Raw genomic sequence first — 18839 nt, 5'->3', positions numbered from 1 at the left:
TTGAAATGCATGCCAAGAAACTCTATCTCTTGCCGGCCAATAAGACTCTTTTTCTCTGACAGCATAATGCCATATTTTTGAATAATAGCGAGGAACTGTTTCAAGAGTTGATGATGTTCCTCAGCTGTTTCTGAGAATAAGAGAATATCATCAATGTAGATCAAAGAGGAGTAAAGGATAGGCCCAAAGATTTCTATCATGGTCTTTTGAAATTGTGAAGGAGCCGTTTTGAGCCCAAAAGGCATGACTGTCCATTGGTACTGGGAATTTGGGATACAAAAGGCTATTTTATACCTTTCTGAGGGATGGATACCCAATTGCCAAAAACCCGTTTTGAGGTCAAATTTGGAATAGAACTGGGCCTTTTGGATATGGACTTTAAGGTTCGAGATTCGAGGGAGAGGAAACTTGTTATCTTGCAAGAAATGGTTTAAAAGTTTGTAGTCTATAACAAGTCTCTTTTTTCCTCGGATTTTTTCAGATCTTTTCTCCACATAGAAGGCTTGACAGGCCTATTGTGAGGTTGTGGGCTCAATGAGGCCTTATTGTAATAGGGTTAAGCATTCTGATCTGGCAAGGGCTAGATCAGTAGGGGACATTCCTAGGTGTGTGACCTTTGTTGGGTTGATATCTTCATTGAGCTTGAAAGGGAGGCTGATATAGAACTGGAGATTTTTCCACAGGGGAAGAGGATGTTGGAACTGTGAATGGGATTCTGGACAAAAAAAAGGAATTTCTCTGTGTATGGTAAAAATGGTGGACCTGTATCTGCTATAGTGAACAGATTAGAGGTCTCTGTATATGGACGAAATTGCCTCTTGAATTTTATACCATTGGGAAGAATTTGGAGCTTCTGAGCCTGATGATAAACATCAAACCCTATCAGGAGGTCTTTGCCTGGAAGATCTGAACCGATGATATGCGTCCATACCATGCAATCAGGAAAAAACTGTATCCCGATTTTCTGCTTTGTAATCAGAGTAGTCTTGAAGGTTTGACCATTTGCTGCCCTAAAAAACTGATCATGAGGCTTCCAGTATTCAGATGGAAGGACTCTGGGATTCATCATGCCTCTTTGAGCTCCAGTGTCAAAGAAAGCTATGACTGAAACAAGTTTTGCATATTTTGAAGGCAGAACTTGTATAGGAACATAGAGGACTGGAGGAATTTTGGTAGAAAGTTGAGATAACTCAGGAAATGGATCTAGAGAGAAGGGATACTGCATTACATCTCTCAAGATATCCTTTTCATTTTCTTCTCTCAAAGAGAGACTGATCATTAGGATTGGGATCTCGCTGTCATCCGAGTCTGAAGAGGACTCTTTTGAGGATTCAGTGTAGTATGAATATTCTGCCTCGATCCCAAAAAGACTCTCTGGAGTAAGATTATCCTGTTCTGATAGAAGCGACTCTATATCTTCTTCAAATGAGTCTGGAAGAGACATAGACATGCTGACTTGTTGTATCATCCTTACTGATTTTCCCGGATTCTGGGGATAATTCTTAGCATAATGTCCCTTTTTCCTGCAGATATAATATCTGTCAGATTTGTGACCTTAATTCCTCTTCTTCCGAAAATATCTGAACCCTTTTGAGCGCGTCTTTCTTTCTCTGAATTCTTTGTTTCTGCGCGGGTATTTTTGAAAATGATGCCCGATCTTCTTTTTATGATTGGAGCAGACGCAGTTTGAGGCCTTGCATTTAATCTTGAGATGATTTTTGTTACAGGCCTTTTGTACTATCAAATCTCGCTGAGATAACCTTCTGAACAATTCTTGCTGGTCACAGAGTCTCTTGATGGAAGAGAGAGTGAATTGCCAAATTTCTCCAAGGGTGATGGAGGTGACCGGTTTCTTTGTTGCAGCAATCATGTTGTTGACCTCTGGTTGTATCTCATCTGGTAGTGAGGTGATAAAAGTATACTTCAACGTATCATCACCATCATGTCCTCCAATGACATAATAAAGCTTAGACATAGCAGAATAATGTCTTTCCAGGTCTTTTATTTTCAACGAACAACATTTTCGATCAAAGTATTCTTATTTTTGTTGTCGTATAACAAGATCATAACTTCCAAGGAACTGATTATGAAGGACTGTGACCGCCGCTGATGGAGTTGGTAGTGTCACAAATTGAAGCCTGGTATACTCAGGTTGTGACTGAAACCAATCTCGTAAGCTGCCTGTGAACCTTGTGACAAACTCAGCAAGAACCTTTTTCAGTGTGGCTCCATCAAAGGTCATTTGGAGATCAATCCACGCCAATATTCAGAAAGCTTGTCTTTCCATTTTGATAGAGGCAGATCATCAAAGGAGAACCAAGGTCTCGTGCCAGTTGTTGGTTTTGACCTTGGGTATGGAGCTCCAGTAGGAGCAAAAAATGACTGTGCATCTTCCTCCTCAGGTTCTACTACTTCTGGGCTGGGTTCAGTGGTAGAGGTATTCATCAGAATTTCTGTAATATCGGTCATCTCTGAAGTGTTTGAAGAGGAGTCAAAATCATAAGGACTGATGAGTGATTGGTCTGGTAATTTTTCTTTAGAAGCTGGAGGGGGAGAGATTTTCTTTTGATGGGTTGCAGAATCTTTTGGGTAAAGATGAAAGAAAGTGCCAAAAGGTTGGTAGAGAGTTTCTTGGTGTTCTGGCTGTGGGAGGAAAGGAAATGAAGAGTAATATGAGGGGGCAATAACAGAGGATGTAAAGGCTGCTGATGTGAAGGACGGAATTGTAGGAGGCTGATCTCTTTTAAGATCATGTTCAATCTGATCAATTTACTTTTTTAGCCTTGTAATCTCCTTTTCCTTCTGAATGAAGGCTGGAGTGATAGGCTGAGGAACTCGAAGCTCTTTATCCAGAGCTTGGTATTTGGCGGTGAGAGATGAATAGAGTTGGAGCACTTCCTGAAAGAACGTATCCAACTTATGGTCTAGCTTATGAGCCAAATGTAGAGCCTGATCCAGTTTTCCATCTATTTTCTTTAGATAGGAATTCTGGACTATAGAATTTGAGGTCTGCCAATTCAAAACCTCTTCTGGAGGAGTGAGAGGCTCTATGGATCCGGAAGGAGTAATCCTTGAAGGAAAGATTTTCGATCTTTTATTCTCAGTCTTCCCTAGAGGAGGGAAGTCTTCTGGCTGGAGAATGAAACAGCTTTGGATTGTATGGGGTGGTTGTACTGCCGGTAAATCAGACTGAATCTCTTTTCTGCAAGTTGCAGAAGAACTTTTTTCAAACTTGACCCCCAGTTGAGCTAAAAGTGCCCTCATTTCATCAAAAGTGATGTCAAGGACAGTCTTTCCTTCTTTTGCAAGAAGGTCTAAGGCTTCATCAAACATCGGGAGAGGGGCTTTGCTTTGATTTTCTTTTTATCTCTTGTAGATGCCAATCCGAGGACCGTCTGGATCCTGGTCATCCGGCCTCGGTTCCATGACTGAACATGGAGTCTCTGGAGCCATATTTCTTGGAACTTTCTTAGAATGTTGAAAACATGGTTCAACAAAATCAAGATCATCTTCACAAGTGCATCCTGGTCGGCACATTCCTGGGTCAATATCCCAGATGAAGTGACCTTTTATTCTGGCAGTATAGATCTGATGTCCAGAGGACTGGAATGAGTGGATAGGGATCTTCTCCCTAGGTCTAGATACAGGTTGTATCATTGATGCTTGGAAGATAGAAGGTGCCGAAGAAGATTCTCTTGTCTTTGTAAAGATCGTCTTTACAGTACCATTTTTTGGTTAACAAAAAGAGGGTCGGTGGCTTGAACAGGCTTAGCCTGAGATGCCTGAAGCTTTTCATAGTTAGTCACCCATTCAGTTGGGATCAGCTTCTGTAGATCTTCCTTTTCCAGCTGCCTTGGGGCTTGGACTATTGTAGGAACCTAGCCAGAGTCAGCCATAATGAATAAAGCATCAGAGGAAGCTTGACAGCCTGGGATCTGGAGATTAAATGCATGATCTTGTAATCTGTAGACTATCTGATGGTGCAGGGTCGCAAAGAGAGCATCAGTCACTTGATTTGCTCCCGTTATCTGGACTTGGACCTTGAGTGCAGTTGACAGATATGGATCATTGAGAGAGAGATTAAAATTGGGGAAAAAAGTTAAAACAACACTCCCAGTGTTAAGTGTTGTGACTATCGTGCCAATTACTGCATGTTCGTACTTAAGATATCTAGTGTCCAGTAGCGACATACGGGCCGTAACCGGTAGACCCATCCTGCCATGATAGAAAGGACTAGCCTGACAGCTCCGAGATGGAGATGTGTATATCCCTGTTTCCTCCATTATTCTATGAAAGAAGTTGGGATCTCAAGGGTAACATACTGCTCCTGAGTGGTAGCAGAGAGAGAACATTGAGAAAGAGAGGAAGATTGAACATATTCTTTTACGGATAAGGGTTGTTTATGGATGATTTGGTTGAAGGTTTTTCTGACAAAATTCTGTTTTTTGAAAATATTATATGGGTTCATGATGGGTACAAGAGTGTTTTCAATTTGGACATTCTCAGGAATATGAGAAATCTCTACAAGATGATCAGTCTTATTGGATATGGTTTTTCTGCAAGAAGGAGAGAGTTGTAAGGTAGAGGTGTGGGTAGTAACTTCTGAAGTCATGATAGTTGGGTTTCTCTTCTCAATCACCAAGGCTCTGATACCAAATGGAGCCGAAAGCTGTTCATTCCATAATCCTCATGCTGTAAACTCAAGGCATGAGAGATCCTCAAGCTAAGACCGTATAGAGGACAAATGGAGTCGAGAGCTGTTCATTCCATAATCCTCATGCTGTAAACTCAAGGCAGGAGAGATCCTCAAGCTAAGACCGTATAGAGGCACCTCGCCATGTGAGGTCTTTCTGCTCTTTTGGATCTCGGTATCCGAGTTAGCCCTTTTGGATAATAGAAGAACAGATCGTGTAGACAATTAGTTCATTATCATGGATCAAGAAGAAGAGAATGAAGAAATTTAGAAAGCCATAAGCGAGAATATTATGCTCATAGATGAAAAGAAAACTTGCTTGGTCTCATTACATCTCGATTTCTCCTCTTATAGAGAAGTGTAAATACAAAACGACAGAAAAAGATAAGGTGAGAATCTTATCTTTAAAAATATTACTATATAAAAAATATTTTCTTAAGACAGAACTTAAATAAATTATAATTTTTTACAATAGAGAGTTTAATTTCTATTTAAAACTATAAATTTTTATTACTATGTATAAATTATTTTTATATAATATATTACTACATAAAGTTTTATGGGATTTCCCTGTTTTATTGCTTTTACCATATAACATGCGATAGATGAAATGTTGAGTGCAAACTTGTCTTTATACAATATATTCAATGGATATATAAGGTATTTTCATATTCTTTCTGCATTATATTTTTATCTTTTTAATTGCATGTCTTAATAATAAAGTAAATATTACACTGGATGAACCAGCGTCTTACTGTCTAGTACTCAGTAATTTCCATCGAAAATTTAAATATTTTACTCCAAGAGAATATAGGTCAGGAAAAATCAATGTAATTCTAACCCATAGATTGACCTTTTCTCAGCATGGGTATAACTATGCCAAAATCAAATGGCATTTCTTACCGAGCAACACAAAAAGCTATACAAACCATTACGAAGCCTTAGGATCATACAATAATGACTCAGCACCTACTCTGTATTGCTCACTTCATTATGTTTTTGCATGATTCAACTTAAACATAATTGTCTGTAGCTTTTAAAAGGAAAGATAAATCCTCCCATACAAAGTTTTCTATGATTTTGTACTCAATAAAAAACACAAAGAGAAGTTGGTGTACAGACAAGCTAAGTTTCAAGTTCCAAGTTTGACAAACATGCATCTCATCTGAAAACAAGATTCAAAAACCTCAATTAGAAAGAAGATTTTGGAACAGCTGCATGTATGCATGAAACTCATGTCCTAATTAGTTGTTGGCCTCGCATAAGCATTTGCAATCCAATTCACGTATGAAAATTATCAAGTACACATAAAATGAAGCAGTTGAAAAGATTATCATTGCATTTGGCTCTTCAGAAGAAAACTTGGGCTATCATTTGCGGTGCATCGCACCCATGGTAAGTGGAATGGACGTCTCAAAGGTCAACATTACTAGAGAACCTGAGCCACCTCTTCTTCTCAGCATAAGTAAGACAAGGTTGCATGACAAGCCCTAGAAGTACAATGGTGATGCTAATAGCCATGACTTTGAGAGAAGCAAGTGCTAAAACCACCAAAATTAATAAAGTTGGAGGAATGCACATCAAAATTGCTCCAGCTGTCCCAACAGGTATTTTATAAGGCCTAGGTGCTTCAGGGTTATGCAACCTTAATTTCACAAATGCTATAAATTCCATAATCATGCCAAAACAATATAAGAAGTTCTCTGCAGCTACAATCTCTTGAAAGCTCAACCATGAGAGCAAGATCACACCAGATGCAGAGAATAAAATTCCTGCATGAGGGGTTCCATAGCGAGATCTCTTGGCAAACAATTCAGGAAGCATCCCATGCTCTGCCATCCCCAGAAGTTGGAAGGAGTCACTGCTCATCTCAGCCACAAACATGCCCATGTTTGAGAAAGCTGAAGCCCCCTGGATCCAAGATCTTAACCATACACCTCCCAAAACTTTAGCAATATCTGAGAAATACCCATCAGACCACCTTTCACGGTCAAGTGGAACTGCTCCAGTACCGACCAAAAGAGGAAAAAAGTACCCTAATACAACCAAGATAACTGCATAACAAAGAGCCTTTGGAAGAGTTCTACTAGGATTTTCCACCTCTCCAGCAAGAGTACTAATTGAGTCCCAATAGTTAAGATTCCAAAAGAGAGTGTTTAGATACAAACCCCAATTCACATTACCTAAATCTACCACAAGCCACCTTGAAGGCTCAAGTTTGGGGATAGCCACAATGCCCATAACCACAAAAGGAAGAAGGGAAAACACTCCTAAGAGTATAGCAAGCCATCCTACTATGGTTAATCCCCTGTAATTCATGTAAGTTAGAGCAGCAGTCAAAGCCAAAATTGCTGCTATCCTAGGAAAACCATTCTCCAATGCTGGTATTGCAGATTTCAGATAATCTAGAAATAGAACTGGGTATAATGCATTATCAATAACCCCACTTAGCCATTTCATCCAACCTTCTTGAAAGCCCCAGTAAGGACCCAAAGCTGATGAAACCCACACTACATACCCACCATTCTCTGGAAACATGGTACCCATCTCAGCTGTTATTAAGGCTTCTGGAATGCTCCATATAAACGGAAAAATTGAAAAACCAAGCAGAGCCAAAAATGGTCCAGCTGCCTTGACACTGTCTTCTACACCAAATGGCCCCCCAGAAACTTCATAAAATATCAGGAAAACAAGAGGTATAATTGAAACTTTCTGGAACTTATCTGTCTTGGGTTGAGATGCTTCCCCTAGCACTACGTACTCAACATTGTTGGGCTCCATTAATCTGGCTTAGTCAATGAACTCCTCTGCTTCTGCAAGCAAGCAATATAATATAAAGGTAAATACAATAGTCAGACAATTATAGGTATGTAGGCAAAGGAAAATTGCAAAACATAGGACAGATGCTACTTCAAAATCGTTATCTCGTATGCAGAAAATGAAACTTTTGACAAGATAACCTATCACAGATGACAGAGCTTGAGCTCAAATTTGGCTGCAGTCATTCCTCCAATAACAAACCTCAAAACTGAATTGTATTATTAACATGTTAAATAATAATGCCACTACAAAGCATTTGCAGGCATAGCCAGCAGTAGGTGGATATCTTAACTCAATTTTGAGTTTCCCTCGTTTGTAACTAGAAAAACAAATAATGCCACTTCAAAATCAGAATCCATGCTCATATTTCCCAAAAGCACTAACGGACGTCTGAGTCACCCTAGACTTGAAATTGAAGCGCAAAATATTAGCATAGGATTTTAAATACAAGTAAATTAAAAGATTTCTAGACCGTATGTGTGCACTACTCGATATAATTAAGGTTTAAACACAATGTCCTTTTTCTAATAAAACCCAATGTTCAATTAACAAAAAATGTAAATGAAATGGAAATGGGCTACCAATCTATCTGGGGCAAAAAAAGAAGCACTGATGATTAAGTAAGAGTAGGAAAATGCGACAAAAAAAAAATATAAGAGATAATAAAAACTATAGCTGAAGAACAAGCAAGCACAAAGAAATAGCAAAACATAGCAACACAGACAAAGTAATATTAACAAAGAATACTATAAGCAAGCACTTACACCAACACTAAAAAATAGCTTAATAAAAACATGAAGAGTAATGATGATGATGATAGTGGAGGCTTTCTTTTACTATGATTTGAGAATAAACCCACCTTTTATCGATAATCAAGGGTCCTTTATGCTGTGTTGTGTTATCTCACTCATTAAAAGAAGCGTTAAAAGAGCAGCAAAAATGGCAACCCATCGCAGAATGTGCATCGAAAGAATAAACAAAAATCTGAAAATTGTTATCTGCAACATTGACACTACATGGCATTAGAAATACACGCGTCCTTTTCTGAAAATGCTGAGTAAATGGGTTTTTCTTGTACACATATAAATATCCACATGCGTGTACGACACCTAACTATCCAATTTTTTCTTTTATGTAAAAGATTATACTGTCATTTTTCATTCATACTGTTTACTTCTTTTCTAAATTTACGGAGCTTAGTTTGACTGCTAAATTAATTTATTTTCATGCTTCAGAAAATTGCTGTAAAATGTTTGAATCTGATCTCACGCTTTACAGATAATGATATTATGCGCATCATCAAATTATCAATTATTAGATTATTATATATTACAACAATAGTTATTGTATATTATCTGTAACGCTTCAACGTATAAATTCTCATTTTATAGGTTTAAATGAAATTATATTTTAAAATTTAATAGATAAAGAATTAAATTTAATAAGATCTGAAGAATAATAAAAAACAAAAAAACTTAATTCTTATTGGTCGTTAGTAACTTTAACAAAAAACAGAGTTGCAAATGAAAGATTATCATGACATATGAATCATCTTCAAAGAAAAGAAAGTAGAATATAGATTCTCTTTCCATGCCAAATTTATGCACCAAGAGGATAAAATTAATAATTAAAAAAGCCAGAAAAAGAAAAAAAGAAAAAAAGAGAAAGGGGGAGAAACAAAATCTAAAAACGATGTACTCTCTCTCTCTCTCTCTCTCCGCATTATATTTGCTTTAATAATAAAAAGTAGCTATTTCTTGGAAAACCCATACAAAATCCCTTTTTATCCTTCTATTTTCTCTCTCATTTTGCTTCCCCATTTTTGAATTAGGGTTTCGTTCTGCTCTTTCTATCACTTGCAAAACCTTTAAACCCTAATCACTCCCGATCCCTTCCAACTAGCCGTTACTTCCTTTTTTCCCGCCATTTTTAGCTTCCTCCTGGACGTTGATTATCTTTATTTCAAATACTAGCCGTTAGATCTGTCCCCTCTGCTGCCATTTCTTTTTTTTTTTTTGGTTCTATTTTATTATTATTATTTTCTGTTAAAATTTCAAGAGGGGGCGGAAATGTCGGCGGTTGAAGAGGACAAGAAGGGGGACGAGGAGAATGAGGTAGCAGCAGCTGAGAAAGGAGGTGAGCTATTGTTCTGTGGTGCCACGTGTTGGGACATCATTGGTCGTAAAAAAGGTGCTCAAGAAGGTAATCTAATCTCTCCTACTCGCCTCCGTCCTCTCGTCGGCGTCGACATTCGCTTCGTTGCCTCCGGCTGCTGTAAGTTTGACTTCAATGTTGAGATATTATTATTTTATTATTTTGTGCTTTATAGCCTATCGTCTTTGATTATTTTCTTAAATGTGATGGTTGGCGTGTAGCATCATGTCATTGCGTGGCGCTAGATGTTGAAGGGCGTTGCTATACATGGGGCCGAAATGAGGCATGGATTATAAAAACACTTTTTATGGGTTTCGCTTTAATGTTTGCTTTTTCAAAATGGCAATGTAAGACTTTTATTGTGCGTTCAGAAGGGGCAATTAGGTCATGGAGACAGAATCCAGCGTGATAGACCAACAGTTGTTTCTGAACTTTCCAAGTGAGTCTGTTTTAGCTTTTAATTTAATTTAAGGTTGATAATTATTTTCTGCCCAACATCTATCATCACTGGTTTTTGTTCCAAAGGTATAAAATTATTAGAGCTGGAGCAGGGAGGAGCCACACAGTGGTGGTCACTGAAGATGGTCTATCCCTAGCATTTGGCTGGAATAAACATGGACAGCTCGGTTCTGGTTCTGCAAAATCTGGTAAGTTCAGTTTCTTATACTTCATACGGAATGAAACTCCAATAAATCTGGGTTGTATTATAATTGTGAATAAAAATCAATCTTTTTCGTTTGTGCCATAAAAGGATGCCTTTTGATTTTTTTCCCCCTAAAAGGGATACGCAATCAAGATTTCTCCTTGATTGTTGTACTGTTGCATTCTTTTCTTTCATTCTATTTTTAGACATTAATTGATCTAGGTTCTTGTTGTATTTCACCATGAATGTGTTTATCTCTATATATCAACATCCTATGTTTATTCCTTTATGTCAAAACTTTACAGAAGTTGAATCATCTCCTGTTCGATGTCTCGTGTCTGATGTCAAGAATACTGCTTGCGGAGCTGAGTTCACAGTTTGGTTATCATCTGTTGAAGGAGCTTCTATATTGTATGGTTTGTGAATTTTTCATTTCTGGTTTTCTTGGCCTTCAACTGATTAATTTCTTAGCTTATGGTTCTTGGTTTACTCAGATTACTTTCTGATTTGCAAAATGTTCACTGGTTTGTAGAACTGCTGGCCTTCCACAGTATGGTCAGCTTGGACATGGAACAGACAATGAGGTATGTTCAAAATTCCTTTATTTCGAAGTCAGTTGCACTGCATTATTTGTGGATAACGTTCACTAATGCTTCATGCTAAATGCAAAAGTTACCTGAAGTTATGCTCACAGTTACATGCTTCTGTTTCCTTATTTGCTTTATTATCTGTGTTAAATTGTTGGGTTATATCACTAAGGGACTGGATATGGCAGCATTACCATGTCTAGAGAGTTGAAAGGGGAATAAATGTGAAGGTGGGAGAGTTTATACAATAAGAGGAAACCTAGGTTATAACAATGCAATTTAAATAGTTTGTTGTGAATGTATTGGGTTTAATTCTTTCTGCAGCAGCCTATATGTGGATTGGCTTGGCCATTCAACTGCATTAATTTATGCTTTAACTTGCTAGTTATGGGCCCTATAAGATATTGTCTCTGTTTGCAGTACAATACTAAAGATAGCTCAGTCAGGCTTGCTTATGAAGCCCAACCACGCCCTAGAGCGATAGCTTCTCTTTCTGGGGAAACTATTGTAAAAGTTGCATGTGGAACAAATCATACAGGTTATTGGTTACAAGTGCTCTCTCTACACAAGCACACATGCACACATCTCAATCTCCTTCTCTGTGCTTGTTGCATTTACTAATTTGTTATGGGCATGCAGTGGCTGTGGATTCAAATGGCTATGTTTATACGTAAGTGCTGCCTCATTTGTTTTTCCAATATAGATATGCTATTTTCTTTCCATGCATCTTCTATGCATACTGATAATTGTTTATGGTGTCTATGCTCAGGTGGGGCTTTGGTGGTTATGGAAGGTTGGTACCCACTATTTGAGATTGGCCTTTATGAGTCATGGGACAAAAACATTTTAGAATATTGGATAAAGTTCAAAGATCTTAAAAACCTTTGCAGGGTGCCTATTTCCTGTTTTGCCTTCTCATTAGGCATGCGTGTGATTTTCTGATTGCTTATTTATAGGCTTGGCCATAGAGAGCAAAAGGATGAGTGGGTTCCTCGTCGTGTGGACGTCTTCCAAAGGCACAATGTTCTACCTCCTGATGCTGTTGTTTCAGCTGGTTCTGTGAACTCTTCATGTACTGCAGGTATTATCTCTTCATGTCAGTTACATCATACTTCTTTGAGTAGAAAGAGTCATTCTTTTTGAAGGATTTGTATGTATTCCAGATGTTATTTAATTGTTTGTTGCTGTTGTACTAAGGACTCATCTGTTTTCATTTTCATTGTGATTGGATGCAATTTATAAAGTTGGAAATTTAGGTTTGTGAAGGTTGCTAAAAATGCATATGTTTGCTGCTGGAAATAGGTATTGGCAACTTTTGTATTTAGAAATTGGTTCTTGTCTGACTTTATTTGTTCCTGTATCCCCTTGTGTGGGTAAACAGTTCATTGTAATTGTGCACTGCAGCATGAGGCTGAGCATTCAAGGAAATATATAGGCTCAACTTTTAGAATTGGCCATACTCAATGTGCTATACAAGGGCTTTTGCATTCACAACCAATGTCTGCATGAAAATTGCCATTTCTCTTACTGCTTTGGGGTACATTATATGTCTCTGGTATGAAAACCAACCACTAATTTATTTTTATGCTTCTTCTATGACTTCTCATTCCAAAACCTTTCCTTTTAATCTTGATTCTTCGCTGTACATTTCTTTCTCTCTCCCTCTCTCAAGATGATACCCTGTCTTGGTTGTTTTATCTTTTTAATTTGCTTGTTTATTTTTTTCATGCTATGTTGTTTTTTTTCATACCCAAGCATGCAAGCCAATGCATTCTCATACGTCCTCAATGTTGAATTTATTAGAACTTTCATCTGATCATCAAATACTTATTGTTTAAGCCTTATTCAGAAAGTCATGCATCTGAAGATCAGTTACTTTGCTCATCCCAAATACTTGATGGAAATGTGCATGCTTGACGGAAGTGTGCAGGCTTTTATGTTTAAAGTCATATGTAACACCTCATGATTATTGATTCTGATTATGAAGTGGGTTGTCCATCCTGTCATAATGACATCCTGTTGCATTGTTATAGATACAAGCTTTGAGAAACTTATTTCTATTTGTTTTGCAGGAGGTGGACAGTTATATATGTGGGGCAAAATAAAAAATACTGGTGATGACTGGATGTACCCTAAACCTCTGATGGATTTGAGGTTCTTTTCTGCCATTGTTATATAGTACTAGTAACTGTGTGTTATTATCTTTGTTCAGATTTATGGTTCTGTTTGTTTCAGGTTTTGGTTTATTGATGTTTAATTGTGTTTTGCTATTGAATTCTGTTTTGCTATTGTTCTGCGATCCTATCTAGAATTATGATCCTATTTGTTCTGCAATTTTTTTTATTACCTCTCTGGTAAAATTGGCATACTCAATGAATGGAGTTTGTCTATCCCCAAAAGAAAATTTGATTAGGTCTTGCCTGCATATGAATTTTGCTTGCTGATCTATAGTTAGTTTATTCACTTTTATTACCAGGTTTACTGGGGATGCGCTATATTTGTTTGTGTAGCCACTTCTATATTCATGTAGTAAGCTATTCAGTTTCTAGCTACCAAGCTGATAATGTCAGACTGGCGCCTAAAACAGAATCACACAGGGCAGCATCTGGGGATTGACACTCCCATCATATCTCGAATCATAATCTTCATAACTTCCATGGGAGGAGCTTCAAACACATAACAGCCAACGGGAAGATTGAAAACCATTTTGCCTACATGTCCACCCATCTGTTACCTTCCTTAGATGCATGCTGAAAAACAGATTTCCAATCCCCCCTCACCATCTTCCTAACTCATGCACCAGATCCAAATTTCTTAAACTACCATCCTTATCCCCTTTCAACACCTCAACTCCACTTCTTCAACTACGCGCATATTATCAGATTCAACGACCACTTTTCGCACCCCTTTTGCCCAAGCAACCCTCACCCCATACACCACGCCTCATAATTCCGCCCCATCACAGTACAAACACCCACATTGGTTGCAAAGCTACCCACGCAGCCAATATCATGGGACCAAAGCAAACTTTTAGCACAAGCCCGACCGACACTCCTTCTAAGCTCACTAGCAACGTCAGACTGGCTTGGAGTGAATATGCTAGTTTTGTTTTTCTTATTATATTCCTAAAACTGAAAGTCTAGAGGCTTTAGATACTGAAAGAAATAGTTTTATTCTGCACTTTAGCAGTTGACTTCTTGTATGCTACTCTAAAACCTTTAGAATCTGGATCAATGTCATGGACTTTCAGTTTAATTATTTGAGGTCATATGCTACTTATACGTGTACTTTTATTTTTTAGAATCTTCTTTTTATAAGGTCATGTATAGAACAATAATCACATTGTCGTTAGAGTGAGAGTGTTTCTTCTAGGTTTATTGTTTGTTGAGCAATGAACCTAATCTCTCTGAATATGAATGTCAAAAATCTAAAGTTATTCCCTTTTGCTATCTTTGCTGTCTTTCTCCTTCCTGTCATTGACTCCTTGCTGGAGTTTTGTTTGAGATCTTTTAAAAGTAGTTTAATTATCATTGACTTAGACTAAGATGTTACATCTTTTCTTGGTTTCTAACGGTTCTTGGCCCTTGTTATCATCCTTCTCTGTGATGCTCAAGTGCACTGCCTCTTGTTTATTGATTACATCAATATATTAAAAGGTTTACATTTTCTTGCCTGATTCCATATATGTTACCTTTCTGCTATATGATATGAAAGTTGCCAATGGTCTCCAACATGCTTGCTAATTGTAAGCTTTATAGTCATATTTGCAATACATTGGCTTTTCACATCTTTGGTTCCAATGTCTGCTTTCGAGATTTAAAAATACAGATTAGTAGTGTCTCATGTCTGCTGTGTTTTTATCTGAGGATAATGTGGGTAAAGTCTTCAATGATGCTGTTTCCTTCAGTTCGTTAGATTTGTAGTTTGGATTTTATCGTTGTGCATTATGGGGATAATTAATTTTTATTCTCTTATTTATTTAGTTGTAGCACCTTTCTGGGAATCGTATCATTCATGTCCTTTTTAGCATCATTTCATTTTGAGGGGTTTCCATGAAGTACATGATTGGTATATGTGGTAATTGATTTAACCACGCAGATCTCTACTTATTATTCAATATACTAGCGTTCTTGCTGATAATTTCTTTTGCCATAATTCTTGATTACAGTGGTTGGAACTTACGATGCATGGATTCTGGCAACATGCACCATTTTGTTGGTGCTGATAACTCCTGCATAAGTTGGGGGCATGCTCAGTATGGTGAATTGGGATATGGTCCTAATGCACAGAAGTATGAAATCTTACACTAGTTATTTTTTTTCTTGTACTTTTCAGACTTTTTCATAGAAGTTAGTATTCACTTTTCACCTTTTCATGTTGCTATCAGATCTTCAGCAGTACCAAAGAAGGTAGATATTCTTGAGGGCATGCACGTTATTGGGTGAGCAATACTTTGTATTCTGTTTATTAATTTATTCTTAATTGTATATCATGTGACTTACTTTCAAGCATCTGTGGGATTTCACACTGGCTGCTTCTCACTTCCAGTGTTGCATGTGGTATGGGCCATTCCATGGTTATAGTTGATAGAGCAAATGTAGACGACAGACTTGAACAGGTAATTCTTTTTCAAGAGTGTACCTAGTCCTAGTATTGCAATGGTGCGGTTTATATTTTGCTTGATGGTAACGATTATTTATTGTTTATGTAACTGTGACTAATGACTTCTTATTGGAGTCATGTTGAACCTGTATTTTATTATTTTTAAGTGAGAGCATTCGATCTCATTTTCCATTTCTAGACACTTGGAGACTCATCTTAGCTGGTGCATTTTGGTATTCACATCTATGTTTTTGTCTTCTCACAGCTGGATATCTATGATGGCAAAGCTTCTGGTGAAGGTATGGGACTGATAAATGCTATTTATTGATTTCCTTTATTGCTTTATTTTCCAGCATTTGTATATTGTGGGCAGATACAGTAATCGGTAATTAGAGATCAGATTTATGCATTTGTTTAATGTGGGTCAGAGCAGTCAGTATTATTGCAGCTTTGGCGTTTGAACCTGGTGCCCTGCAATGCATCACGGGGTTGAAGTTGAAACTTGACCTAGTAATTGATTTTCCCTCTGCAGGGAGTGAGGAACCCGAGAACAAGGCTCCAGCTGCTAAGCAAAATGCAAAGAAAGCTGCTGCTAGATCTTCTAATAATTCAAAAAAGAGAAAGAAATCTAAAGACTCGTCAGAATCAGAAGAAGAAGAAATTAGCGATGATGAAAGTGAGAATAGCGAAGGACAGGTGAATGGCCAGATGCGAAAAGGTAAACGCTGTGAAAAGGCAAGTGGGGGTGCTGGTCGTGGTCGGGGCCGCTCTACTCCTGCAACAAACAGAAGTACAAATTCTTCGCAAGCGAAAGGTGGCAAGAGAGGAAGGCCACGGAAGACGTGAGCTTGCACGCACGTTCTCAAACTGAAAACGGAAATTTTTTGTTCTCTATTGTAGGGAAAGTCTTGTATCATTTTCATACATTGTCAACTGGATTTGCATTATTTCAATTGTACTCGACTAGATTTTCAATCCTCCCTTCTCTTCCCACCTTATGCTTTCTTTTGAGGGAAACCATTTTCCTGGATGAGTGCATTGATTTCTTTGGAGTTTCTAGGGGAGCCGAGAAATGTTCCGAGGGGTAGCTTGTACTATTTTCTATCAAAATGAAAATTTATCATTTTATTCGACTGTATTCTCTTCTATTTTGTTGTGTTAACAAGCCACTTGATTGTTAATATTAATGAAAATTTTCAGAAAGACAAAAGTTAAGTTGGTGGCATCAACTTAGTTCATTTAGAACGTGATGCCTACCAAAAATGGGTGATAAAGAACAATCTAATGTGGGATAATACCTAGTTAGGAAAATCTTGAGGTTTTCGGTGTCGTGTTAGAGATATCATCGACATATGGACATGCCAGATGTCCTTGCCATCTTCCCAATAATAATAAATTTTTCTCACTGTCGACGTGTAGAAACAGCCAATTTGCTTAAGCTCTATCAATTCAGTCACACTTTGTTGAAAATGATCCACACTGTTTCCTGTCTCCAACACCTACTTGTAAATTTCACAGGATCAAGATTAATGATTGCAGGATTTGCGGGAAATGCAACTTGTTGCTCTCCACGAGGGTAATTATCAGCATGATTACAGTGTCATTATTAGACTTAAAATCATCATAAACCTTTTGTAAAACCTTCAGTTTAGATTTGAGAAAACAAGAACAACCCTCTTCTCTTCGCCATTTGCGAGACAGCATATGCCTGTTATCATGCGCCAAGAGAAAACCTATCCTTGAACTCTTTTATTTATTCATTCATTCATTTATTTGTTGTTTGCTCAATTGATTTTGAAGAAAACAGAAATACTGGGATCAAAAGAGATGGTGCTTTTATTGATTTCAAAGGTGTATTTATATATAAAGATAAAGATCCTACCTATATAATTTCTATATCTATACAAATAAAGATTTCCTATACAATAGTAAACTACCAAAATTACATCTACTAATTTATTAGCTAAAGATCCTAAAATATCATTCTATAAATTACTGTACTAATTTCTGCAATTTCTTTAATACCTCTCAGATTGGAGCATGAAGATTTGAGATGCCCAACTTGCTAAGAAGAAAGTGAAATTGATCAGTACCCAAAGTTTTAGTGAAAATATCAGCAAGTTGTAGAGTCGTACGTACATGTGCTGTTTCAATATTCCGATTTTATATCAGCTCACAAATGAAGTGAAAATCAACTTCGATGTGTTTCGTATGGTCATGATATACAGGATTCGCTGCAATTTGTAAAACTGATTGACTATCACAGTACAAGCGCATGGAACTAGAATGATCAACACCAAGAAATAGCAACAAACCCTTTAACCACTTAAGTTCAGAAGCTGCTGTAGTTATTGATTGATATTCTGCCTCAGCAGAGGAGCGAGAAACAGTCTGTTGTTTCTTAGTTTTTCATGAGACAGGTGATCTGCCCAAGCAAATAAAATAACATGTCAAGGAGCATCTTGTCAGGGAAAACTTGCCCAATTGGAGTCACAGTATGCATGCAATTTAAGATTAGAGTTGGCCCGCAAAAGGATTCCCTGTCTAGGATTGCCCTTCAAATATCAGACTACTCGTAATGCAGCTTCCCAATGTACCTTCTTTGGTTGCTGCATAAATTGAGCAAGAATATAGATACAGTAGCTCAATTGAGGTCGTGCAATAGTTAAGTAAATCAGTCTGCCTACCAGCCGACGATATTGAGTAGGGTCACTAGCTTCATCCCCTTCAACAAGAGCAAGTTTATGATTATGCTCCAGTGGAGTTTTCGCTGGCTTAGCTCCCAGCAAACCAACCTCAGAAATGACATCCAAGGCGTGTTTTTGCTGACAAAGAAAAATCTCTTCAGCATTTCTTGTTACCTCTATACCCAAAAAATATTTCAACTGTCCTAAGTCCTTCATATGAAAACAACTGCTCAAATATTTCTTCACTCGTTGCATAACTGTGGCATCATTACCTAAAATAATGAGATCATCTACATAGACCATAATATGTATTTGCACATGCTGTTTACGAAAAGCAAATAATGAATAGTCTGAGCAAGATTGATGAAAGCCATACTTCTTTAAAGAATTTGTCAGCTTAGCAAACCAACAAAGATCTTTATAGTCTACACACTTTCCCAAGATTTTTAGAGATAAAACTTGGTGGCATTTTCATGAAAACTTCCTCATTCAAGTCTCCATGCAAGAAAGCATTCTGCACATCCATCTGATGCAGTTCACAGTTCTTTGCAGCAGCTACTACAAGAAAAGTACATATAGTGGCCATCTTTGCAGTAGGAGTAAAAGTCTCATGATAGTCAATTCCCTCTTTTTGATTATTGCCAAGAATTACC

At 37.6% G+C, this 18839-nt stretch overlaps 2 protein-coding genes across 3 annotated transcripts; one reads left to right on the top strand and one right to left on the bottom strand.

Annotated features, from left to right (window-relative positions):
- Window positions 1-5854: 5854 nt before the first annotated feature.
- On the bottom strand, window positions 5855-8550 carry LOC8275832 (probable polyamine transporter At1g31830). The gene is made up of 2 exons (XM_002510449.4): window positions 8373-8550; window positions 5855-7506 (listed from the first exon to the last, which is right to left on the bottom strand). The coding sequence occupies exon 2, from the start codon at window positions 7472-7474 to the stop codon at window positions 6107-6109; it is 1368 nt and encodes a 455-aa protein (XP_002510495.2). The 5' UTR covers window positions 7475-7506; window positions 8373-8550; the 3' UTR covers window positions 5855-6106.
- A 475-nt stretch (window positions 8551-9025) lies between these two features.
- LOC8275833 (protein RCC2 homolog) lies at window positions 9026-16637 on the top strand. Of its 2 annotated transcripts, none has more exons than XM_048371024.1 (16): window positions 9026-9787; window positions 9889-9950; window positions 10039-10106; window positions 10193-10314; window positions 10616-10721; window positions 10843-10894; window positions 11318-11435; window positions 11537-11567; window positions 11667-11690; window positions 11854-11978; window positions 12970-13051; window positions 15066-15188; window positions 15285-15338; window positions 15446-15515; window positions 15697-15798; window positions 16032-16637. In XM_048371024.1, exons 1-16 carry the CDS (start codon window positions 9583-9585, stop codon window positions 16197-16199), a joined length of 1512 nt encoding a protein of 503 aa, XP_048226981.1. In that variant the 5' UTR covers window positions 9026-9582; the 3' UTR covers window positions 16200-16637. The 2 variants fall into 2 exon arrangements, with proteins under 2 accessions (XP_048226981.1, XP_002510496.2); XM_002510450.4 differs by having other exon boundaries at window positions 9046-9787; window positions 15765-15798.
- The last annotated feature ends 2202 nt before the right edge of the window (window positions 16638-18839 follow it).

The sequence above is a fragment of the Ricinus communis genome, chromosome 2 (genome assembly GCF_019578655.1).
Source record: "Ricinus communis isolate WT05 ecotype wild-type chromosome 2, ASM1957865v1, whole genome shotgun sequence".
Taxonomy (NCBI): Eukaryota; Viridiplantae; Streptophyta; class Magnoliopsida; order Malpighiales; family Euphorbiaceae; genus Ricinus; species Ricinus communis.
The sequence above is the reverse complement of the archived record's forward strand: the minus strand, read 5'-3'. Positions and strand labels throughout refer to the sequence as shown.

Coding starts and splice junctions, on each gene's coding strand:
- LOC8275832 (XM_002510449.4), bottom strand. CDS start 7,474: ATGGAGCCCAACAATGTTGAGTACGTAGTGCTAGGGGAAGCATCTCAA.
- LOC8275833 (XM_002510450.4), top strand. CDS start 9,583: ATGTCGGCGGTTGAAGAGGACAAGAAGGGGGACGAGGAGAATGAGGTA. Junction 9,788..9,888: donor CTTCGTTGCCTCCGGCTGCT/GTAAGTTTGACT, acceptor GTTGGCGTGTAG/CATCATGTCATTGCGTGGCG. Junction 15,799..16,031: donor TGGCAAAGCTTCTGGTGAAG/GTATGGGACTGA, acceptor TTCCCTCTGCAG/GGAGTGAGGAACCCGAGAAC.